A 26,359-nucleotide genomic window follows, 5' to 3' on the forward strand; every position below is an offset into this window, starting at 1 on the left:
AACTTTTTAAGCTGTGCCCTCTGTGTGTTATAATGGTGTATAGATTGAACCTGAGGCTGTGCATTTAAGTCTGTTTCCACTTGTCTTACAAAACAAAGAAGCCAATAAAAATGAACAACGACAGGGCTGAGATGCTAGCCAATTAGTACAGACACAGTAATTTAAGCAGAATTTTCCACATGGCTGGATCACCGAGGATCTGTGGAGGTTAGATAGGTCGAATTCCAGCAGTAGTCTATAAACTTGTTCAGTCGTGAAGAAGTGTCTGAAACTCGGTCCAGTCCCCTTCGGTGCCAAGACAATGATGGATAGAATGGTGTTGTTTATGAAAAAATGCAGGTCCAGCAGAAACACAGTTGAAATCTTTGAGAAAGCGGTGATCCCATGACAGCCTGTTGGAGTTTAGCAAGAAAATAAAACATATCCCAGCATGGGAATGGCAGTGACAGTTTATTATTTTTTAATCCTTGTCTATTTTTGGAAAATAAATTCTGTATATTTTTCTGCTTACCCTTTCCATACTTTAAGTCACCTGAATTAACTGGCTTACAGAATATTTTGACTTTTTTTTTTTTGCCCCTTCATGCAATGCAACAAAATATAATCAATATAATATCCCCAAAAATATTCCTATGGAGGATTATTGAAAAAGGTATAAATAATTTTTGGCACGACAGGTTTTGATCAAATGTAAATAAAATTATTTAAGTACATATCTTTTTTCAAAACCGATCTTTGCCATTTGTTTTATTACTTTATTTGAATAAAAATAATTTTAAATCTAAATCTCCAAATGGTATGAAACATTTTGGTCTTAACTGTACCAGAATCAAATTAGTTGCAAACCACAATAAGTCATTAGCAGACATTCAACCCATAATGCAACATGACTCCAAAAAATTAAACAAAATGAACTGTTTTTTATTTTTATGCATATATTACATTAAGAGTTTCTACGTTTCAAATTTATGAATTAGCAAATGGTTCCTGTATAAACAAGACGCTAACTGTGTAGCAAGCAGCTTGTCAACTTCTGCTTCAGAGGAAGCAGAAGTTCGATTTATTGTGGATTTAATTAATTTTGACAAGTAGAGTTTTTTACTTCACCTAATTAATATTGATTTGCTAATTAGGTCATTTCACATGTTGTTTTTCTATGATAAATTCAGCTTTACATATTTTGTAGCATATATTTAATGTCTATATGTCAGAAATACATACACATTATTTTGGACTATTACTCATTAGCCCTAGAGATGTATCTAAAGAATGGATACACAACTTATCACAATCCTTGAAACTGAAGAATTAACCACAGGCTTTTTTAAGCATTGGAGCTGAATTTGAAATGCCATAGTTGAAACTGGCGATGAGTAAAAGCTTCTTGTCTTCGATGGGCTGAAGGAAACAATTCTGCACAGGAAATGGACAAACTAGATACAAACTACAGTAAATTCAGCATAGAAATTTTATCGAATTAAACGTTTCACAGCCTTAAAATACTGCACACTAAAATTCTGTATTTTTATTATTTTTTTTACTACAAAGATGCTGTTTAACCTTTTCATTTTCTGCTCAAACATCATTGTGTCAGTTGAACTCCGAGTTGTTCCTTGGCGTCTGAAACGATTCATGCCGATGGTCGTTTTCAGTCAGTTTCCATGACATTTCTAGAAAGGAAAGGGGAGTTAACATTACATGTAACAATGCAGTCATGCAGTAGTACCTAACCTTTACAGTAGGGAAGCAGACTCCAGTGATACAGATACTTTAAGGCAAGTTGTGGCTGTTTGGAAATGTTAACGCCACCAGCTGGAAATAAACTCATGTGCCAAGTATGAAGTACTAAAATGCTTAGAGGACGATTCCACTAAAGTTGTTGTTGGTGTTTTTTGTTAATTCTCAACCGACGCAGAATCATAAATGTAATCAGTTTTTTTTGTTGTTTTTTTGAGTAATGATTCCTAACATGACTGCTTCATGTAGGCTTGGCAATGGTTTTATGTACAATTTGCAAGAAGTATTTCTTTTAAACTTTTCCATATTTTACTATATTGCAATTTGCAATTTCACTGGATTGTATTATATGTTGTGCTGTATTATTATATTTTATAATAAGGAGTTGGTATAAACCAGTGGAATGGTTATGTGAAAACCTAAATCCAATTGAGAAACTTTGGTAAGATAAAAAACCTGCTGTACACAGACACACTCTGTCCAGAAATAAGCTATGAGATATTTTGCAGGACGAGCAAAATGTTCAGTTTCTATGTTTCCAAATGTACAAAATAACTCATAAGAATTGAAGCTGTAATAAAACCAAACTGTGGTTCTAAAAAGTCTGGACAATAAGAGGGACTAAACAAAAATGCAGTTCATACTTGCATAATTTTATTTATTAAAGATCTTGAAAACCATATTTAATTTTCCTTCTATTTTCCAGCATTCCATTACTTTGTGTTGACCTGTCTAATAAAATCCATTGAAGTTTTCTTTTGCATGGCACTGACATGTAAAAAGTCCAAGGGATGTGAATACGTTTCCAAAATACTCTAAATTTTTAGGGATGTTTTGATTTATTTTTACCAGCATTCACACATCGCTTCTTTCTTGCAGATGGAAGAAAACATTCACAAGACAGAAAGGGGCGGGAAAAAAATGCAAACAAACTCTTTTAGAAGACAAACAAATAAAATAGAAAGGCTACAAATTTTGTGCTAATATGTAATAACTGCATCCACAGCCTCCTTTTAAAACACCCATATATTCTGTAACAGCGTGCACCACCCAAGGCGGCATTCAGCAAGTTCCATTTTGTGTGTCCAGCAGCAGTTTCTCCATTAGACCTGATGTAATGTCCGTTCCATAATGGACCTGAAGAAAGGCTGCATTGGAACACACTCGTTTATGAAAACAGGCCAAGCCGGGACAAAATGTCCTGATGATTTTTCATAGTAATCCAAGAGTTTTGCTCTTTGTTTTGCCTTGTTTGTGTCCCTTTCTGTTTGCCTCTTGACCTCTGATTCTCTGTTTCTTTCATTTGGCTATTTTCTAAACTCATGTAGATCTTCATCGGGGAAGTGTCCATGTACGTGATGAAATCAACAAGGGAAGCTCTCCTTGCCCAGGAGAAAACGATAGTGACAGGAGACTGTTGTTACCTCAACCCGCTCATTCGCCGCATCATACGCTTTATAGGTAAGAGCATTGGCACGTCTCGTTGTCTGAGTCCATTCGTATCGAGTGTTAGTGGACGGCATCTGCACATGTTCTTGTTCAGCAAACCTTACTTGTACAAATACATTCAGTTTGGAAGTAAATCATTGTAGTTAAGATGGATCAGAGTTGGAAAAAGGTCAGTTAAGAAGTACAATAATGAACAGTTCCATGCAAAACCCTTGACCTTTAAAGGGAATATTTTATTTACCTGAAACAAGTGTCAGGTTATAGTGAAGAAAGTAATTATGGATAAAAACTTGATTTACTTCAAGGCTACGGGCTTTAATTTCTTATTTCTTTTTCACTCAAATACTTATATTAAAAAATAAAATAAATTACACGTAGCAAAACCTCACCTTACCAGGGTATAAGATCTGCCCATGTAACATACTGTATATGCTCAATATACTTTACAATTCTTTTCCATGAATTGATTGGATCAATGTGGCGTTGAACGGAGGTGATCAGCCTGTGCCACTGCTTCGGTGGGTTTGAGTTGTTGAGTTTAGAGTCCACGCCTCGTTAATCTCCCCCAGCAATTCTCCTAGCTAAAGTTATCCCTGTTACTTGTGCAACTTTTTCTACCACAGTTTTTCCTCAAACATAACTTTCCATTGACATGTTTGGATACCGCCTTCTGTCTATTGGACAACTTGCAACATCAGCACTCTCTCCCATGATTTGGTAGGCTATAACATGGATATGAGGAGAAAAATAAAAAAGGAATTTGGGGTATTTTTTTCACAATAATAGAAATAAAAATCTGAAGCATCTTTCTGGACGAGTTGCAATTCCAAATCAAATTGCCTAATTAAAATGTTGTCCAGTTATATTTTCATTAAAATACTTTTCCCTATATGTAGCTGCAGAAAAGTAAATACTAGTTCAAATATTGTCAGTATTTAAAAAAAATGAGAAATACTTGTTATTATTATCTAAATAGTTGCGGCTAACGTGTACACAATTATCTAGCTTTGAACTGCTTTTTGCATTTTTAATGGTAATTAGTTTCAATAAATTAATCTATCTCCACTGTTCCATTTTCTTTATTTCCGCTCAAAGATTTAGCAAAACTGTGCCAAGTGATTGAAGATCTTTTGGATTTTCCTTGTACTTTTCAAACCATATTTCTCGCCCTTTAAATAACACCCCTTCAATTAGCTAACCAGTCCTGAAATACTCTTCAGACAGGTCACTTAAGTTATACTTCCATCTTTTTTATTGAGTAATTTCTCCGATTTAAAGGCTCACTGAGGCTTTTCGGCTCCTATTCTCTTCCCCTCCCATGTGCTCCCCTCTCCCGCTAATCTCCCTTCTCTGTTTCCCCCGATGCCCTTCACACAGTCCCCGCTCCCCTCGCAGACACCCCTTCACACACTTATACACATGCACTGAGCAACCACCCTACACCCAGAGCCTGGATGACAATACAAAGGACAGTAATTTCATGGCTAAGCAGGCTAGATAATCAGCAGCCATATTTCACAGCAAACGGAAGGCAGACACAGACACTGGTCAGGGTTGGTGGGCTGAAAGTGTCAGTGCAATCATTCATATTAAATCCTGATTTTTTTTCCCCCTTCTGTCTCTGTTTTCTTCTCTGCTCCATTCTCACTTTTTCTTTTTGCTAATAGACCATATTCGTTTCTCTTTTTTTTATATGATGCATTTGTAAATGCTGATAGCTAGATTAAAATAAATGCCCCGTCTCTGTTTGATCACCTCCATATTGCACCTGTTAACCAGGAGAATGAGTATTTGCATTCACTGGTCTGCTTCAGTGTTTCTTCATTCAGGAAACACTGCGGCGTATTCAGTGGAGCGATTACCTACATAATCCAAGTTCTCAATGAAAAAGCTCCCCGCTGATACGTAGTCGCACCGATTTTTAAGGGAAGTAAGCCTGTGCATACAGTCTTAGTTGAGTTAATCTCTGTGCATTCTGAGGCTTCCTTGCCAAATAGATTAGTGTGAGTGGAGAGTGTGTGTTAGCAAAAAATCGTCTCACTAAGGTTACACAGGGTTCCCAAACAGTCTGGAAAATTACAGAATTGAATTAAATGTTTCCCAGGCATGAATACACATAGAAAAGACATTAAAACTGTTAAAACTATATGAAAATTTGAATATTTACAGACTTTACTATTACCTATCCCATTACCTAAAAGTTCTGTTCGTACCTACTACTGTAGACGTATCTGAAATGAAATTTAGTGCAAACCTTTGGCTAAAAAGGCTAAAAATTCATCATATTTAGGTGTAGAAAAGCATGAAATGTAAATGTGAAAAATGCTAATGCTAATAATAATAATGTTTTCCAGAAACCTGGTGTGCATTTGGAGCTCATCTGGTGGCTTGGTGGTTTGGATGATTAGAACCCAAATTAACTCAAAACAAAACTGATGGAAATGCTGCTAAAGGTTGTTTTAGTTCTGAGTTTTTACTCACTCATATCTGCTCCCGTCTCCCAGGTGTGTTTGCATTCGGCCTGTTTGCCACAGACATCTTCGTCAATGCCGGCCAGGTAGTGACAGGAGGCCTCTCGCCCTACTTCCTGTCTGTCTGCAAGCCCAATTACACCGGCACAGAGTGTCGGTTCAATCACCAGTTTATTGTCAACGGAAACATTTGCACTGGGAATCCCATTGTTGTGGAGAATGCACGCCGGTCGTTCCCATCCAAGGATGCTTCACTGAGTGTTTACTCTGCTGTGTACCTGACGGTAAGTAGGATGCGTCTGACCCTGTGGTTTACTCTGTGGGACCTTTTGAGTCAGCAGCAGCTGCGCTTCAGCTTATGCTTATTTCACCTGTATTTAATCCAAACATTTTGTTGTTGTTGTTGAAAACTAAGGTGAGTATCTTTTCTGCTACAAGTTTAATTTGTGTGCGTTTAACAAGCCTATAGAGATACAACAAGGAGTTTTTTCTCATCATTGAGTGTTCCTTTATGGGTATATATATATATATATATATAGGAAAGTGCTGAATATATATGTATTAATAGAAAACATTGGATAGTGCTTGCTTAGTAGGTGATTTGGCATAGCTAAAAATCAAGATCCAGACAATAGATAAGACCTTGATTATAGAGGAAGAAAAGCCAAAAGGTTCAAAGTGACAAAACACAGCAGCAAATTTTACAATAAGTAAATAGAAGAAATGTTTTCTAACTTCATGGTCTAAGGTCCAAATCTAATTCTAGTTGAGGTCAAAAGTCCAAAATTACCAGCAACGGGCAAATCTGTCATTAAATTGGTTTACTAGCATAAGAAATGGGTTGGATGCTCAAAACGAATGATTTGTGAATCTAAGCCAGTCTAATTTTCAACAGCATTGCAAGATGAGCTCTCCAGTTTTCGTCATCGTAATTGTTACTGACTGGAGTTAATATCAGCATGCTGCTTTCAGGTCTCTTCAACACGGCTTTCGTTTGAGTCTCTGGTGAGCAGGCAACAAAACAAAATCAATCTCCATTTTTTTGCAGCTGTAATGTAAACACACTTCTTTCATAAACTGCCTTTTTGTTATTTGTCTGGTCTTAAAGTTTTCAATACCTTGGTTCTGGAAAGTTTCATTTGGAAACAAATGCTTAGCTATTCTCTGTAAAGATAAACACACTACCATCAACATAAAGTAAAATCACAGACTTGCTAAGGAGCACACTGTGGGTATTTCTCCATGTGAATGTATACATGGATTCTCAGCATGGCACTGTATAAAGCAAACATTGACTGAACCTCAGAGTTTTACTAGTTTGAGACACATTTTTGAGGTTTTAAATCAAAGCATCTTAATTAATATTTAAATGTAACAAACAGTAAATCATCACTAGCACAACTCATTAAAAAGCAATAAGTTCATGTAATTAGCTTACTACTTATTGAATGTAATTAAAAACATCTGAACCTGGCTTCATTAAGCTTAATACACATTTTGGTATGAGTTAGTTGAAAGGAATTCTAAATCAAGAGCTGAACTTTAAGTCATCTTTGCATGATGTACAAGTTTTATACAAAAATTAACTTGCTGTCAGGTGGTTTTACCCCAAGAAAGAGTCATTCAGGTCTCTGGTTTCTAAACCAGAATAAACTTATTCTGTAACAGGTGATCACCACTTTGATCCAGAAAACTTCACACACACACAATTTTTGCAAGAAACAAGTAAAGTAATTGAGCGCTCCACACCAAAGCAATACAAACATGACTGGTAAATAGGACTGGCATAGCGGTTTAGTTTTAGACACAGAATTAATACTATCAGTGCGCAACAAGTGCATTCTAGCATAATGCGTCTCCTTATTTGGTATACGGCCTATTAGTCATTGTTTTGATCAACTGAATAAAAACTTTTGAAATATTTTTGCTTTGAAATGAGTTTGCTTCTAAAACATTGTCTTGCTTTTCTGAGCTAAGATCATTGACTCATTTGTGCCATTAGTTCATTCACTGAAAACTACCTTTTTAGTCCAATCTTGTAATCTTACTCTCAGTTTAACAAAAGCTCTATGTTTTGAAACAGTTTAATTCATCTGATGCAAGGCTTCACATCTTCTCTTCACAGCTTTGTTTTGTCTGTCTTGAATTGGCAAAATGTTTGACGGCCCTTCTGTGGGAACGTCTTTCTAACTTTATAGATCTGCCTCAGCAGAGGAGCATGGACTTTCAGCGTTCATTTGGAACAAAGACAAGTTCATAATCTTTGAATCCTCTCCCTTGTTCCTAATTTATTTCTCCCTCCTCTTCGTCTCTAGATGTACATCACCAGCACAATCAAGACCAAGTCCAGCCGTCTGGCCAAACCTGTGCTCTGTCTGGGCACACTCTGTTCGGCTTTTCTCACCGGCCTCAATCGAGTGTCTGAGTATCGAAACCACTGCTCTGATGTCGTGGCTGGATTTATACTGGGATCAGCCATCGCACTGTTTCTGGTAAGGGCTAAAAAAAAAAAAAAACATCAGCTGCAGGTAATTCCAAATGTTTTTACAACCCAAACGCATTTTCGCAGAAAATGTTTTAAAAATAAAAATTAGAAAGACATATCCTGCCATTGCCATTACAGCAAAACATATTTTTCAGCTATGTCTTTTAGCTTGCAGATCTAGAAACAGAAATTTTGTCCTTTCTTCTGTGAAAAATACCCCAAATGCAGTCAGATTGAATCGTTGGCTAACCTTCAACTCAGGGTCAAATAATTTTATTTTGGATTGTTTATAAGGTTTTCCTCAAGTGCTACTTTAAATTTGACTGCACCCAATTTCTTACCAACTCTGACCAGCTTTGCTGGTATTGTAGCCTCACAAAATCAGTCAATTTAAAATCACAACAATAATTATCATCTGGTGACTACAAATGATGCAATATACAAATCTTTAGTCTTGAACAGTTGTCAAAACCAGGTAACATTTTCATCCCCCACTTTATATGTATGTTTTGCTTGGCGTATCACCAAAACTCCTGGTAGTTTTGGTAAATTTTAGCAGTTTACCTAAACTGCCAAAATTAGGTAAAATCTACTGGCATTTGTAGTTTAATCAGTTAAAGAAAAGTGGGAAAAAAAAAAAAAAATTTCCAGAGCTGGATCCTGGCCACATATCTTTTTTTTTTTTTTTTAAAGCATATGTTGTGATCAGAGTTTGGAACACACACGGACTGCAGTCGAAGTGCTGAATTCAGGCGTAATCTCACTTGATGATTAGTCATAGGCTGCTTCTTTTAGCACTACAAATCCATTAATTCTGAAAATTTGTCATCACTTTCATTCCACTGCAGCTTGTTTAGCCATTTTTTATTGATTTCAGTGACAAGAGAAATAAAGATGATTTATCAGGAGGGTAAGCTTTAACCTGTGCTCCTGAGAGGGTTCAGATACAGCTAAGGTTGGACAGAAGGTTCTTGCTAAGGATCCATTAGTTGATTGAAAGAGTAAAAGAAAGAAAAAGTCCTGATGTTGCACCTGCATTTCCACTGAGATCAGCAGTTGCTCTTATTTCTAAAGAGCATACTGAGGAAGAAATTCAGGACAAGGAAAGGGGGAAAGTTGAGGTAAATATCAGGTTTAATTAACAGCTGTGTTTAAGGTGATGTGCTGTCAAGCAGCTTAGCTTCCACCTGAAATCAGATTGACTTAGTGAAGTACAGGTTTTCTGCTTAAAGTTTAAATTGCTTGGGAGTAATTACTTCTGAAACCTTTAAGATTTTTTTTTTTTTTTTTTGAAGGGAGGTAGGGGGCAGTTGAGGTAGACAACTCCCTATAGAGGAAGCAAGGTAAATGGATCCAGCAACAGCCTCAGAAGCCTCATTACTTGTAGGTTCCGCTTGGCCCTGAGGGGGGTCAGAGCAGGAAGAGGTGTGAGAAGCAGGCAAGGACACTGAGGAAGACTCTGAAGAGGAAGTGTGGGATTAATTTAGGTGCTCTGCTTGGCCTGGTTGGTAATTTAGCTGAATTTACAGCCCGCATGCCACGAGTTCAGAGAGAAACTATAGATGGTGTAATTGTACTGCTGCTCAGCACCTTTCAATCTATTTTTGTCTAGGGAGTTTCAATGCTGAAGGTACTAATTTACTCTGACTTTAAAGAACAACTCCGGTTCGCGGGGACATTCAAGAGAAGAAAACCACAACAATGCATTCAAAGCAATCTCTTTCAGCATTACAGACTGGAGATGTGGCGATGAATGTATTGAAAATAACTTTCAGGCACCTCAGGAACAGTCCAGAGAAATTGTCATTTGTTTTTCATGAATAATCATGTCATAGCTTTTGCTTTTTAGCTGTGAAAATCCTGTTGGCTTGGAAAATTCTATGACTTGAAATGAAAGAAAAAAGTTGAAGATACTTTCTGGCCAACTCCTTTTGAATATGTTTTTTTTTATTACCAATAAAACAACATGAGTCTCCACTGTTCAAGTAAGAACTGTTAAAGTTAATTGTGAAACTTTTAACAAATTACTGGATAATTTTGTCTTCCTCAGGTTATTATTATTACCTTTTGTATTACAATGTGTTTTTGTTCCAATACTGCAACGTGTTTAGAATTACCAGAATGTTCACACGGGTTCAACTTTCCTGTTTTTATCGTACATACATACATTCACATGTTGCTACACTTTTTAGTTATTAGTAAGTATTTCTAATAAGTGTGTCTAGAATGTTACAATCAGTTTGATAAGAAAAAAGTCCAAAATATATTGCACATAAATAGTATACAACACTTCAACTGTTCTTCCACTCTTTTTAAAAGCTATTAACCAGCATGTTTAATATATTATATAAAAATATGTAATTTGCTTGTATTTTCCTGACTTTTAAAATATATTTTTTTCTTATGAACAAAGTGAGTTAAAATAATTTTATTTTCTTTTTCAGAAACAATAATGTTGATGCTGACTTTACCCAATATGTACTTGTCAGTCTTGAAGACTTATGCAAACCAAATTTAGGAAAGAGTCTAAATCATCATTACCAGTTTTTTTTTAAAGTATTAAAATGTGCAATTATTTGAAAATGTTTTTCTGTATCCTAACAGCCAATATGTTATAGGAGATACAATGCTATAAAGCATTTCATTGCATTCATACCCTTGATGTTTTTGTTGCACGTTGAAATCCAAAAGCAAATATTGGCTCACTGTCATGTTCACGACATTTTAAGTGATCTGTATCCAAGTCTTTTTTAAATCTCAACTCCTGATGCTTGTTGTTATTCTACCATCTGTGATTTTTATGTCAGCAGCATCCCCAGTGGCCGTAATTTGGTTGCCTTTATTATTCTTATTATTACTTCTTCTTTTCATGCACACAGTTTGCTTGCTGTATTGCAGAGATTGTGTCATTTTGTTGAGTTACTTGTGTGTTTGTGTTATGTGATCTACTCTGTACTATGCTCAGCCTGCCTTCCCGTTGAAGAAGAACTGAGGAGAAAGCAGAGGATATTTCCAGCCAATGCATTTTATGATGTTTCAAGGTTTAGTGCTGAGACTATAAAGCTGACAGCAAATTTTCTTCTGAACAGAAAGGAAATAATGCTGGTGTTCTGAACATCGCTATTGAGTGAGTTAATACTGTTGAAACGTAGTGAGTTTTAAATGTATAGCAGGGAAAAATAAGTACCAGGTATCAAAAACAAATGACTCCATAGACAATTTAGTATGAAGTGTTATAAAAAGTGGCACATGGAGTAATGAACACGCATATGCAAATTCAATACTTAATAAAAACATATTTTAGTCAGTGAAAGGTTCAAGACAAGTATTCACATGCTTTACTTAGGTGGGATTTTAACACCATCCTTCCACACAAACTATATTCAAATCTTGACATTTTTGGGGTTCTCCTTTGGATCTGTAATTTACTGAAAATTTGTAACAGATTTGTACCGAAGATGTCTAAATATATTTCTATGTATTGTTTCTTCAGCATATTGAGTTTCATCGCCTAACTTTGCTGTTAATTTGGTAATTTAGCTGTGATGTGCAGAACTGTCTTCCTCTAAACATGGCGTATTCAAAAGAAACAAGATCAACAAGATCTTGTTTCAAGATCTTAGGACAAGAAGACGGACAACAAGATCTTAGACCAAACAAGATTGGTCTAAAATATTCTGCAAACATAAATATACTCTTTTCAGCTCTAGAGCTTTTTCTTACACGGTGAATGGAGGCTGTTGTCATTGACTGGATTAACTAGTTTTCATTGAAAAGCTGTACCTGCTGATTCCAGATTATTATCTGCTGATTTTTATGTATTTGCTTTTTTTACTTTTCTGTAAAGTCTTGATAATGTTGTGGTGAAATAATCTTCTTTCCATTTCTGGATCATTGCTCCCACATTGCTCACTGGCACATTTAAAAGTTTAGAAGTATATCTGTAGGCAGTTTTATCAGTGTGTTTTTCAAATATAAGCCAGTGACGCTCTTGAGAGGGTGTTTTACTTTTCATGAGATGCATCAAATGCCTTTTCTTGAACAACTCAAATTGAAGTCTAGATTGAGAATAAATTTTCTGATCGAGACATTCCCAGGTTTTCTTAATTTATGGAACATTCCTGATGTTCCGTGTTCAACATGGAACCTCTTGTCCTTGGGACAAAAGGAGAAAGAGCGATTGTGAAACAAGTATACTTTTAAGTGGCTGACCTATAAAAATTGACATACATTGATTCAGGGATCTCCAGGGAAAGATTAACACAAGAAAGTCAGTCATTGCCTCAGCGGTTTTTAGATGGCTCATTTCCATTGTATTAACGGCACAACATGAGCTGGGGAGGGCTATGTCTTTGCTACACGAGGGAGTAATAGCCTGAATGAAGCTTATGAAGATCCTGCCATGTGAACACTATGGCAGTTTGATGGATTTGCAATTCTTATGTGATTTAATCCATAAAGACAGAATAGAAGCTGGGTGTGTATTTAATCACTCGGTTGTCATTTTTCCAAATAGAAGACGTCTGAATTGACTCTGCAGCTAGAAAATATCTTCAGTCTTATCCGTTTAAGTGGCAAATTTGACACATACACTTTTGTCTTTGTCTTACATCATGCTGATCTGATGGCTTGTAATAACGCTTCAAAGCAAACCGATTTTCTGGTACCAAATTGAATCTTTAGGCGGACCTTAACATGCAAGTTCAAATTTTACCTTGGACCTGGAACAAAAAGTGACAGCTTGGCTGAGGCGCCTTGCATCAGCGGCAGGACACAAAATGAAGCGAAGCAGTCTCCTCTGGTCATGGGGGAGATGTGCATCAATTGGATGAAAATTAGAATGCTGGAGTCATGCAGAAATGTATTTAAAGCAGCTGCATCAGATTACAGTTTAGAGTTACTCTGACAGGTATTGATGTAGGGAATTCATTGTGATGCTGGGGAGTTATTTGCAGATTCTGGCCCAGCTGCTCTCGCCTCTTGGTCTCAGGGAACACTTGAGACCCATCGCCCCTGAACCGAACCGCTGCAAACATAAAATCCTTGAGAAACCTCCAGCAGTGAGTCGGCCTGCTTCATTTTCTTCTTTGCCGCTGCCTGAGGGCACGGTTGGTGTCTGGTGAGGTGGAATCTCCTTCAGGCAGCCATGTTTGATTAACTAGGGGATGGAGGAGTTCAGAAGTCCTGCAACCTTGCTGGCATGTGGGCTGTTAAACGGACCTGACTGCTTTTTAAAATAAAAGTGCAGTTTGAAAGAAACTGTAGACAACTGCATAGCTGCTTTTGTAAATATCCGGGTACCAAAAAAAAATAAAGAGAAAATCCTTCACACTTAGGTTGTTAACACTTTAAATAAATAAGAAAAACAAAAACAACAGGGTCTCTCTTTTTATTATCCCCAATATACAAGAAAGAATATTGCACTTATTATGGTAATAAATGTTAGTGTTTGTATTTATTGTATACATTTATTTGTATCAAAGTCTCAGCATTTACAAAGACTGATTAAAATTTAAAAATAGAGATGATGTGCCAAGCTGACTTTTAAAGACTCCCTTAATGTTTCATTGATTTTTACGCCCATATAAACTTCATACCACAGCAGTAACTGTGGTGAAGCAGAACATATGGTCACATCTTTCTAGAGATTCTCTTGGATACTGCTTTTCATTTTCCACGGAATGTCATACTTCAAATATATTGCTGGGTTTTTATGTGAAGAATAAAATGTCAACTTTTTATTATTACCAGATTAATGTGGAGGGTAATCCACAGCTCAAACCAAGCAGGGTTTATGGGCAGTGTTATGTTAGTTAGATTCAACCTCATATTGTGAAAGTGCTGATGCTTATTCAAACCCTCTTCTGACCTGTGTTTTCACTTTGACATTAGCAAAAGTACGGTAGCTCTAAGATGAAGATTTTCTTGTATGTTTGGCATTTAGAGAGTTTTCACCTTTAACTGTGGAAGAAAAACTTTTGTCATAAGTCTAGACTGAAAAAAAACCTCAACTGCTAAATTGATTCCCAGGAAATCTTTTGCAGACATCAACAAGTCATTAGAAGGGTAAATTGATATAATTTTGGAGGGCACCCGACCTTTTCTTGAGTGCTGTTCTGAGTCTGACATTTATGTTGTTAAGCAGTTAGTTATTTAGCAGCTGTTGTGTGGATTCATGTGAAAAGTGAAAATAACACATGCATATTCATATTTATAAAGTACCTAATTAATAAATTAAAACTATAGTTGTGGTTAAACCTCGATGAGACTTGAACATGACATTGGATTCACAAGAACGAGATCAAACAAGATTTCAGTAATGATAAAAAAAACCCCACTATCAATTCCCTATAAAAATCACATTTAAAGTGATCAAATTGAGATTTCTTTAACTGCAATAAAATCTGTTATAGAAAAAACTGCCAAAACACTCAATGTGATGCTTTATGAAATCAATGCCATGTTCTTGAAAACTCAGTTATGTTATAAGGTAACAAAACAAACTATATTCATCCACCAGTAACATTCTGAATCTACAGCAATCTTTTCCTATCCATTTTTTTTCCTGTCATGGATTCATGAAACCCATAAATTGGATTTCATAAATTAAATTCAATTCACAAATTCACATATTGTTCTTTCTTCTAATGGTCCAGTGCCAAGCTGTGTACTCAATTACGAAGCTAACACTAGCATATTTACCTTCTCTGTGGTATGATTTGCTGGTGATTCCAGGCACTTGTGCAGACAAAAGTTACATAAAATATTGTTGTTCTGCTTCCCATAATTAATGGTTTGTTTTGGTTTGATGTCATAGACTTGTGATGAAATACTTTAATCAGGATGTCAATGCAAAACTTGGTAAAAAAAAAAGCTTTGATCTGATTCCATCAATGGCCCTGTTGCTTCCTGTCACAAATGTCTCTTAGGATCTAACAAGATGTCTTCACTCTGTAGTGAAGACAGTAGCTGAATAGCTACGATAAAATGTTTTGCCTTGAGTTCAGTGAAAGACTGGGTTTGATTTTGTTTTTTGTTTTAGCAGATGTCACAAACCTGTTTTACTGATTAGCTTTTTCTGTATTTGTATTTTCCAGGGCATCTGTGTTGTGAACAACTTTAAAGGAGTTCAAAACCCAGCAACTAAACAGAAGACGGAGGAGTACCGTGGATTGCCATTGATGACTTTTCCTCGTGTAGAGAGCCCACTGGAGACCCTCAGCGCGCAGGTAGCTCAAAACCCTTAACCTGCGATCCCCACAACTCTAATCTAATCTTTTGTTAAATCTTTTTTTTTTATTATTATTATTGAACATCAAACTCAGATGTTCTCTTTAAAACCTCATCATTTGGTGCTTGAAACTTGTTGTAATATACTATAGGTTCATTATCTTCTTTCTACTGACATTTTTGCCTGCAATTTTAATTCCTAAGTTATAAATTCATTCTTTTTCTTGCCTACTTTCTTTTCCTTCTGTCGACACAAAGCCATGACATTATGTTAGGCATGATATTTGCACCGCACTCCTTTCCATCAAAGCGCACCACGCACCAGGTGAAAATAACTGTCCTTTGTTTTCATCTTCACACCTTCCCCGCTTCTGTTTTCCTCCCTCATATTTCCTTTCTTTTCCTTCTTCCCTTTTCTACTCCTCCTCAAACGTGCATTTTTCCAGAACCACTCGGCATCGATGACGGAGGTCACATGACTAAGGGGGCAGCACCGGGTCACGTTTGCGTCTCCACAGCACTTCCAGGCACAATGACGAGGACGCATGCCACGTGGCGCCGAATGCATACAACAACAACAAAAAAGAAATCACTCCAGATTTATCTGTTTGAATCACCCGGAGGACAGGATACTCCATGTTTGTAGTGGTTTTCATTTCGCTTGGCTTCTCGCTATTTGCCCAGCCAAGACCCACAAATCTAACCAGTGCGAACTCGTCAAAAAGCCAACTCACTGTAAGCACGGGTTGTTTTACTCCAGGTTTCTGAAAGCCTTCGAAACATGGCACGTTTCTTTTGTCCTCCAGGGTGGCTCTTTGTAGTTAGCGAATGGTGTTTTGTACGTTTTTGTATGAGCGAGTGCTGTAGCCTACCCTGACAATGTCAAACCTGCACACTTCCTGTCAGCTGACTCACTGTGTTACATCACACCCTGTCAGATGAAATGCCTCATCAGTTACCACATTCATTCCACTCAGTCTTAAAATTCTGCTATGGGAAAAAAAATATTGATGTTGTTGTTATGTGGTGTTTGTCATTTGTACAGAAAAAAAAGAGACAGAAATGTTCTTTTTATTATCTCTGTGCATTAATTGACCATTATAAGGTCATATTTTTTAAGGATTTTTGTTAGTCTGTATGACTATTATGATCCATTTGGACCTGTTTGCCTGCTGTAAACCTGAATATGTTTTAGTATCAGTTTAGGTGTTTGGGGGAACAAGTCTTGTCATTTTTGGAGGAAACATGAGGAGGGTCACTGGCATCCTCTGGGACTAAATGCGGGGTCTGGCATCAATTGAGATCATATGCAATATTTGAAAATGTCATTTCTCAGAAAGCTCACTAGGAGTGTCATTCACCCCAATTTCCTGATTCAGTCTGATGTTGAAAACAATGCCTTGAAAGCACTCCATTGGGTCTTGCATGTGTCAGATCCATGTAAAGATTCCCCTTGTGTGCTTGTTAGAAATACGTCTTTACTGAAATTTTAATGGAGGACATTTCTAACAGATAGATGGGGTAACAAAACTAGACAGTTTTGAGTAAAATGAGGCGATTGGTGTTTTTCATGCAAACCCGGCCATTGACGCCTGCTTCACTTTTCCTCCTTGAGGCACCCCTTCCTCTCCCTCACCCACCAGTGGATTGTGATGCAATGTTGTGAATCCATTTCCTATTGGAAGATAAGCCCAGCATGAAGAGAGAAGTCGATAATGTTTTATAGATATTACTCATTATCATTGTGATTATATGTCTTTTCCTTTAAGAACAAAAAAAGCATTTCGTCTGAAATGCTATATATATATTTTTTCTTTGTTTGTCCAAAAATTAAATAGTCAGTAGCATCTGTGCGCTCTCTTGTGATTATTTTTATTTTTTGTGCCCCTGTGTACATAATAACTTTCTTTTATCATCTAAAGTATTGCTGCTGAAGATTGCTGTCCCAGTTGACTGAGATTGCAGCTTACCTAGAAGGTATTCAAGGTAAATTTTTTCCCTTTAGTTTATTTGAATACGAGTGGATTTTTTTTGTTTACTTTTCCAGCATACAAAACCTCCCAATTGTTGAAGCTCATTTCCTCGGTTGAACAAACAGAAAAAAAAAATCCTATGTGTCCTATCTTAATTAAAATGTAAAGTCCAGTATAGTATATTTTACTATAACTAAATTTTGATCTGTATGATCATCTTGATTTTAGAGATAATAGTAATTACGCAATTAGTATAAAGTAGTGAAAATATTAAACAGGGGTTCCATTTCACTAATTTCTCATTGTTTTTGAATTAGCACCATTGTTTGCATTTTGCCATGTACACTTCCTCACAAAAGTGCTCATACCATTTGAATCTTTCCACATTTTGTCACGTTACAAATAAAAATAAATTTTTTATGGCATTTTATGACATCCCAAATTAAAAAAATATTAATTATTAGTTTTAGTAATATATTTGAAAATTCTGTTTTTGAAAAGGTAGGTCTGCATTTGTATTTTGAAACTTCAAAATATTGCTATCACACCGACTAGAAATAGCTTGCCACTGACCAAGATACTAAAGGTGTTGAAACAATCACAATACTATGTGAAATTGTGAAAAAGTACTATCTGTGAAACAAGAATATTGACATCTTTGTTTGGTTTGTTAGGGAGAATAATGAACATTCAAGTTAGTTTGTTCTGGTCACCTGCACATATTTTCATGCCCTGCCCAGCAACTGTTGGTCCACACCCTTGCAAAACTGCACATGTTGCCCAGACAAGTGATTAGAATGTACATGGATATGCTCAAACTAGGTTTCTTATTGAGTTCTTCACCAGATTCATCCTGTTATTACCGCATCGACTTCAGGGATGTTTATGTCACTGCCTAGCAAGAAATACACACACAGAGGCACAAAGAAAGCTGACGGCTCAGCGAGTGCACTTTCTCTTTTGCTCTGTCAGGTATTCATTTCAGCTGTGACAGCCTGCGCTTACCCTGCAGACACACTGGCTAAATAGATAGGAGCTCTTTGTGTTTGTGTGTGTTGGTGTGTACACACAGCGGTTTTTGACCATACGATGATCTGAAAAAATTTAATTGTCGGCGCTTGGGAATATGCCTACTTGTCCAAACTAACATCCCCTTGCAGTAGGAGTGGAGAAGAGTGTTCAAGCCAAACGTTTTAGGGATGGAAGCAAAGTTTGGAGTAGTGATTTCAGACCATTTTAAGGCCACAAACTGTATCTCTGTAATTTGCTTATGAAGTGTGAATTGAAGTTAAATTCTGTTCATAGCTCTGATGTTTGTTTTTTTTTCTCGAATAAGATCTCTAGTTCTTTCCTTTAGCCTACAAAAAGACCTGGACTTTTTCGATAGACAGAGAAAAAAAAAAATCCAACCATGCATTGTCTTCAGCTTATCTAAGATCGGTTTTCTGGGGTGACAGACCAAGAAGAGAAACCCAGACATTTCTTTAACCAGAGCCACTCTTCAGCATAATCTGGGGGACCCCAAGGCTTTCCTAAGCCAGAAGGGATATAGTTGCATAGTTCCTCACAAGTTGTGGGTCTGCTCCAGGCTCCTGTGAGATGTGCGTGGAAAACCAGCAAAGCAAGGTGCTCAAAAGGAATCCTGATCTGATGCTCAAACTGCAGCTCAATTTGGAAAACCAGTGATTCCACTCAAGTATTCCCTGGGATGGTATTATTCTTCACACCATCTTAGTCCCGTCATCCTGCAAACCATAGTTAAGGGGGTTAGGGTGTTAGGTTAGGGAGGCCACAATTCTTCTATCCATTTTTCACTTAGTCTTGCCATCACACACTAACATGATGCTAAGATACTCAGAGTTCTATGCTTGGGGCAAAGATTAACCCTTGACCTGGAGGGAGAAGTCCAGCCTGTTCTGGTTGAGAACCATGGACGAGGAGGTGATTTTCATCCCAGTCACTTCAAACTAAAACAAAAGAAAATATTAAAATAAAAACTATTTGTGCAAAGAAGAGAGATGCATTTTTAATAATGGATCATGTCCAACCCATAACAAAGAAAAGTGCATGAAATTAATCACTTGAAAACTGTTCTGCTGTGTTTGGTTGTAAATGTTCTTTGCATTAAGTAACATGTCGAAGCCAGAACAGTGGTTAACAATTAAAAAGAGAATATTTCATTTAGTGATTGGTTGGCACCAGGATTTGAGTAGTAGTCTGTGTTTTTTATGGCAACAGTAGTACAAGTGCACCAGAATGCTCTAAGGCAAAATAGTTTATTCCTGTCTCTTGGTAGCCCACAAATTTGGCTCTGACATGTTAAATAATGACTTCAATAAACCAGGAGTGCATCAGTGAAGTACAGGACCAACATTATACAGTGATTCATAATTACTGTTGTGAATTTTCATAAAATCCTCTGCTTATGTGCCAACCAGTTCTTCTTTATGATAGTGTCTTGTGAATGCTTTATACAGTATCTTTCCATAATGTCTTACACAGAAAGTCTGCTGATGTTCAGAAGACTTATTCAAGAAAACTCCATTGCCACAGTATGCATTGCCAAAGATCTGAGACATTAAGCCATTGAAGGATGTCTACAAATCCCCAATGGGTTGTATGCCGGAAAGATGTAAAGCCTGTGCAAGACACACAATCATAAAGACTCATCTAGCTGGGTTCATCTATGGGTCATAATAAGACCCTTAAACTCTGGTGAAATAGTTCATTAAGCTCAAACCGGGAAGAGTCATCATATCAATCATCAAGCTTAACGTCATGGCAAGCAAATCATACCTCTGAAGAGATTGGGCTTATCTCGGAGGTGAGATATTTCGGGGACAAAAGGATGTATTCTGCATGAAAGGAACGTGGAAGAAAAGAAGCTGAAGGAATTTGAGAAGAATGAAATGGATGCAGAGAGGACAGAGAAACATGGCTCCTCACTGACAAGCTTGTGGGGTTCAGCATCCCTCTCTCACTCTTGTCCACTACTTCTTCTTCTATTCAATTCTCACTTTCCGGAGATCAGAAAATGTCCCAGCACGATTCAAATAGCAAAATTGGATCCACAGTGAAGATTTCAGGTCAACATTTAGATAAATTCCTGTGTATAAATGAGGACCTTAGTAAGAGAAATCTTTTTTATCATTTCCAGAAGCTTGGCAGGGTTCCCTATCCAAAAGGTTTGTGGAGTTGTGTTTACAGGTTTTTTAAGGTTTTTCTTGACAAAACAAGGAAAGGCAGGCTTCAGAAGTCTGGGAGTGTGTTTGTGTGTTGGTTAGTCTGCTGGTGTGACTGGGTATACTGACAAAACTGGTTGGACTGGTGTGTTGAGGGCTGATTTGGTGAAGTCTGGCTTGTTTGCTGGTTATCTGTTTGGTACCGTTCAAGCTCTCTCTTCCTTCTCAGTGCTGACTGTAGCTGCAGCTTGATTGCAGTGATTTGACCCTCAAGTTCTGACAGTTCTTGCACTAGTGGGTTTCGACCAACTTGGCCAAGACTACCATCACCCACTCCTAGGCTGCAACATTGCGTTGTAGTCTGTCCAGATCCTTCTTGTCCTTGGCCCAAAACACGTCCTAACAGGTCAGAGCGGCCATTAGAGGTGGTCACTATGGGCATGTGTTTCTCCAGCAAGGGGAGAGTATGAGGATGAGGGTGGGGAGAAGGAGGAGGTGGAGGTGGAAGATCCTGGGGGGATGGATGTTCCAAGTCATTCTGAATATCTTGCGGAAGAAACCTTCGCCGGTTGCAGTGGGAGGATTCTGGAGGATTCCAAGATGCTGACTGGTTGTTTCCTTCGTTGCACCTGGGATAAGGCAGAGAAAAAGTGAAATGTCAAGAAAGAAATCTAAATGCCACGGTGGGTGAAGTGTGAATCATTTTAATGCAACATGCTGGTAGGAATACTACGCAAGTAATCTTAGAAAAAAGCTGACTGGTACAGACACAAAGAGAACATGCTTTTTTTTTTTGCCTGAATTTAGGAGTTGTTGTGGCACATAAAATAATTGCCATGCGTGTTAACAACTACTGAAGATACACATGAAGTGACACATGAAGTTCTGTACAACATTTGGACATCATTCTTGAGGTACTTATTTTGGCATTCTTTCATACCAGCCTGGATATTTTCTGAAATAATTTGTGTTGTAATTAACTATTTGGTGAAGCTGAATATTACCTTTTCTGAAATTTGATCGTGCTGCTATATTTCCTGTTGTAATGTTGCCGTGTCACAACTTCATTCCACAACTACAACACGATGAATGAGACGAATAATTTTGGATGGACTTCTATAAAACAAATTTAAATTGCGATATGTACAAATTTCATTTATACTCAAAACTGACCACTATGGTGAAAAACTGTATTTGCAAGGATTAGGGACCACAGCTGCCCAGGCATAGTTAAAATCCAGAAATCCCCTCTAAAATGGTCCCTGATGAAACATTACTATCATACTTCCTGTTGGTGTTCTATTTGCAATTATGTCACTCATTTGTTGGTAGTTCATAAAGACATTTCTCTTTAAATCAGCTACTGTTCTTATTATTGTTTGACTTTGCTTTACTGTTGAGTCTGTAAATACAGCAATCTTTTTTGTAACAAATCAGTGATATCATATTCATTTCACACAAATATGAATATGCTTAGATGTTAACATAAAGGATTTTGTTAACATCTATTTTAAAAAACTTTAATACAGACTTTATATTAGATTTATATCTAGCATCCTTCTGTGCCAGCAGTGATCCTAACAATCCTTTGCCAGCCAACCTGGAGCTTCAATTTTACCTTGGAGTTAAAACCACAATGCTTAGGAGAGCTTGAGTTTGACAGAGCTGCCAACGTTTAGTGGAAGCATTCATCACTTTGCCATTCCTCTCCTTTTTTTTACCTCTTTTTCTTGCTCTCAGGAGTGATGTGAACATTCAAAATCCTTTAATCAGTGTCCACTTTACAGCCTGTTTATTTCTTCTTCTGATCCTGTTTATTCCTCATAATCATGATTTATGAAGGGTAATTTGGAGCCACCACAAACAATATAAGACAAATTTGGATTCTATTTCCCAGGAGTTTGAGGCCAACCGACTTTAAGAAAAACAGTTGCCGAGCTGAAACATTTTTGTAGATTAAAAAAGCCTTCTTGGACTTTAGTCCAAAAACAATATTTTCTTTACGATGCACATAAGGAGGAAAGGTGATTGAGGAGTAATTTAATGAATGGTGTCTAGCAAAAGTATTCATACTCATTGACATTTTCTATATTTGGTCATATCTTTGTTTGTAGGCATGAACTAATATATTTTTGGGGTTTTTAAAATGTTGAAAAACTCCCAAAAAGATTTCATGTGTTTGTATTCATCCTCACTGTGTCTTGTACCGTTCAGCTCTAAGTCTTTGGGATATGAATCTACCAGCTTTACACTTCTTGAGACTGAAACTTTGATAATCTTCCTTTGCCATATAAAGCTCAGTGAGATTTGATGTGGAGTGCATGCGAGCATCATTTTTCAAGCATGGCTGCTGATTATCAATTGAATTTAGATCTGGACTTTACCTGCGTCTTTTTAATCCCAAGATGATTTGATGTAATGTTTTGATCTAAGTGAAGCTATTCCATTGCAATTGGTTTGTTTTCTGCTTAAAGACTAACCTCTGTTTCAGTTTTTAATCTTTAGTAGCCTAAAATAAGACTCTTGTAGCATTGCCCTCGTTCCAGATGAAAACCAAAGCTCTTATTTTCTAACCTAAACCTGCTTTAATCTATTCCAGAAACCTATACATGAGCTGACGTGTTACTTGCTTTTCATGATGGTCTTTGTGCAATAATGTTCTCTGACAAACATTTGAGGCTCCTCACAAAACATCTGCGTTTATACATTCAATTACACACACGTGTAATGCAGGGTCATGGCTAAAATTTTACATTAGATTTTTATATCACATTCTTTTAAAAGTCGTCTCTAGAATCATGCTCTACATCACATAAAATCCCTAACAAATACACAAAATATGTGGTGATAACATCAAATGATGAAGATTTAAAGGTGCAATGACACTAAATATGAATTAGTTTAACAACTGAATGAGAGTAGAGTCTTAACTTTTTGGTGTTAATATAACTTTATTGTTTTATTTCAGCCAGCTCTTGTGCAGTGAAACATATTTACTGATGTTTGATGGATTTTGTGAAGTCAGAGGGGAAACTGCTGAATAGGTCAATATTTTGTGAACCAAAAACAATTATTACACTACGTTATCATCATACAGTCTATTCATATAATAGGAAATAGAAAGGGCACCATTATAGTGTTATTATCTATTTACTAAGTGTCAGACTGTTGTGAATTAAAGCGTATGTTGTATTTCTTTGGAGGTGATTTATTTAATTTCTCAGAGTTGTTAAAGTGATATGGCCAAATCTGTCTGAGCTTGAGCTTTACTGAAGAGCTCTCAAAATCAAAAGCTATTTTTACCAGAGGAAAAAAGTGACGAGAAGAATCTAATGAGATACTCCTAACATCAAAGCTTACAGATGACATATCTGAATATAAGAACATAAGAAGAGTTTCATCTTAAAATGATATTTCCGACTATCGACCTGTGCTCACGGCATGGCAGTGGAGAAAGAGAGAACATTTTTGAGATGAGGGACACTTTATCAGATCTCGTAAGCCCCAGGTCATATAATAACCACACCAGTTTCAGGAGGCTTAAGAGTACTGCAACTTATTCCCATTAGTGTTTTTTTTACTGAATAAATTTAATAATAATAATAATAACTAATAGTAAACATGCACAACATTCAACTATGAGTTAAAACATACTTTATTTTTTAGGTTTAAAACTTATTACTGCTTTTTTCCTCCTTTCCTGATTATATACAGACCACATAAAATTGTCAGTTTCTTTGATAAGCTGATATATGTTACATGAACATTGTTCTTTTATTATATGAACTACTGACTGAAATTCCAAGCAAAAACAATTATAGTTATTTAAAGAAAATGAGAAATGGTCAAAATAACGAAAAAGATGCAGTGCATTCAGACCTCAAATAATGCAAAGGAAACAAGTTCATATTCATTTATTAACAACACCAATGTTTTAACTCAGGAAGAGTTCAAAAATCTAAATTTGGTGGAATAACCATGAGACTTTTAATGTGGTTCAATGCAGTAGTCTCTTATTTTTTTCCAGAGCTGTATACCATGTAAAAAAATTTTTTAATCCATAAATAATTTTTTTTTATTTTAAAAAATAAACTTTGTAGAGAACAGCTACAACTGAAATTTCCTAACTTTATTGTGTTGCAGTGTAGACAGTTTTTCATAAAACAATCTGCATACAATCCATTTTAGGAATAGAGATGCAAGAAATTTAGCATATTTTGCAAACTCTAAATTAGCCGAGCTAACAATAATACTCTTTGGAGAGGAAGTTATTATTGAGAGGAAGTGGACTTAAAAGTTTGATTTTCTTCAGTATCAGAAACATCGAGGGACGAAGCAAACTGCTGCTTCCATGTTTCTTTAGCCACATTTTTAGCAGTTAATTCAGGCTGCTAACAGGGAGTGAAACTTTATCAGATAACGTAAAGGCTGAAGGTACGTACTAAAGCAAAGTTCTGTTTCATCTGTAGGAGCTTTCAAGCTTTATCTACCTTGAGACATCTGGGAAATGCTGAAAGGCTTTAATAAATCTTAGAGTTAAGGTAAGAGTCCTGAAGGATTCTCGACAGAAGACACACAGAGTCAGAGCTTCATGGCTAACTGTGCCAGTTGTGCTAATTGTTAATGCAAGATTTTAAAAGTTTAAATTTTCACTTAAGAAGTTATGTTGTCTTTGTTTTAGAATAATAGTGAATCCCTGTTTTACTGCAGTTCAGACATGTAGACTCCTCCTTTCTTCTCACACACATACTTCTGCTACTGCTATTAATTATTGATTGATTATGTCAAAAAGGTTCCTGCATTGTTCCAAGTAATGAATGAATGATTTAACAGTTTAAAAACACCCTTCCTTTTAAATGTCAAGAAAGATGCATTAGTTTTTGATTTTCAAAACTCATCATAGAACATATTATTCTTTCACAAAATGATGCTCTTCTGTTTTGTGGCATGCAAAAAAAAAAAAACGAAAAAAGAAAGAAATATAGTTTATCATGGAAACTAGAAATTGGCTACAAGGATTTTGGGAATCAAAGCTTTATCAAATCAGAAATTGGAAATTGTCCACACAAAAAAATCTTAGATCGATGCATCACAATTAGCATCTACTTCACTTTCAAGAAAGGAGGCCTGTAATCTTCTGCTCCCCCCTCCCTGAAATCAACATGTTTAGCTATTTTTACCTTGACATGGATAGCACATTCCTATTTTATATTTTTCTACTTTATACAGAAATATTGCTTAGGGAAGGACATTTCAGTGTAATTTGTACACATTTCTGGTGCATCCAGTTCAAGAGGTCAAGTACTGAGTCTTGTAACTATTGATTTCATTTTTTTCCATGCTCTTACACACCATACTTCTTTTATTACAAATAATCCCCAAAATATATCATATACATATGATATATGTGATTATTTATTACAAATAATCCCAAAAAAATTATATATATATATACACATAACTTTTATAATGGAATTTAATGAAACAAGGATGACTTCCCATTTATGTATTTTGAATCTTATGAACCTACTGGTGTTTTCCACAAGATACTGAACAACCTGCTCACCATAAGTAAAGTCTCAAATTATTAATAAGGCCTTTTTTGTTATTGTGTAATTGGCGTATTCCTTTGTTCTGTGATGACTACGGTAATAATCTATTTTAGTTTCAAACTACACAGCCTGCTAAAACTGTGAACCTAGCCCGTGTGTGTGTGTGTGTGCCCAGTGCAGACTACAACCAGTTAGCTAAGATCTAAAATCAGTTTAAATGATTATAATGTGGTTGCAGAGTGAGCTAGCCTTTTACTGAAAGGGGATTTTGGTCTCAATT

The 26,359-nt window shown here is 36.4% G+C and overlaps 2 protein-coding genes across 3 annotated transcripts in view; one reads left to right on the forward strand and one right to left on the reverse strand.

Moving 5' to 3' along the window:
- Positions 1-17,223, forward strand: part of plppr1 (phospholipid phosphatase related 1) — a 73,185-nt gene extending 55,962 nt beyond the window's left edge. For both annotated transcript variants that reach the window (XM_028025334.1, XM_028025333.1), the window contains exons 4-8: positions 3,066-3,198; positions 5,691-5,941; positions 7,973-8,149; positions 15,240-15,371; positions 15,819-17,223. In XM_028025334.1, coding sequence (XP_027881135.1) covers positions 3,066-3,198; positions 5,691-5,941; positions 7,973-8,149; positions 15,240-15,371; positions 15,819-15,851 — 726 coding nt within the window. In that variant the 3' untranslated portion in view covers positions 15,852-17,223. The remainder of the gene's footprint in view (positions 1-3,065; positions 3,199-5,690; positions 5,942-7,972; positions 8,150-15,239; positions 15,372-15,818) is intronic.
- Positions 17,224-19,355: 2,132 nt separating this feature from the next.
- grin3a (glutamate receptor, ionotropic, N-methyl-D-aspartate 3A) overlaps positions 19,356-26,359 on the reverse strand; it is a 52,736-nt gene continuing 45,732 nt past the window's right edge. The window contains exon 10 of the mRNA XM_028026210.1: positions 19,356-21,156. Within this exon, the coding sequence (XP_027882011.1) occupies positions 20,595-21,156 (562 nt within the window). The 3' untranslated portion in view covers positions 19,356-20,594. The remainder of the gene's footprint in view (positions 21,157-26,359) is intronic.

The sequence above is a fragment of the Xiphophorus couchianus genome, chromosome 8 (genome assembly GCF_001444195.1).
Source record: "Xiphophorus couchianus chromosome 8, X_couchianus-1.0, whole genome shotgun sequence".
Taxonomy (NCBI): domain Eukaryota; kingdom Metazoa; phylum Chordata; class Actinopteri; order Cyprinodontiformes; family Poeciliidae; genus Xiphophorus; species Xiphophorus couchianus.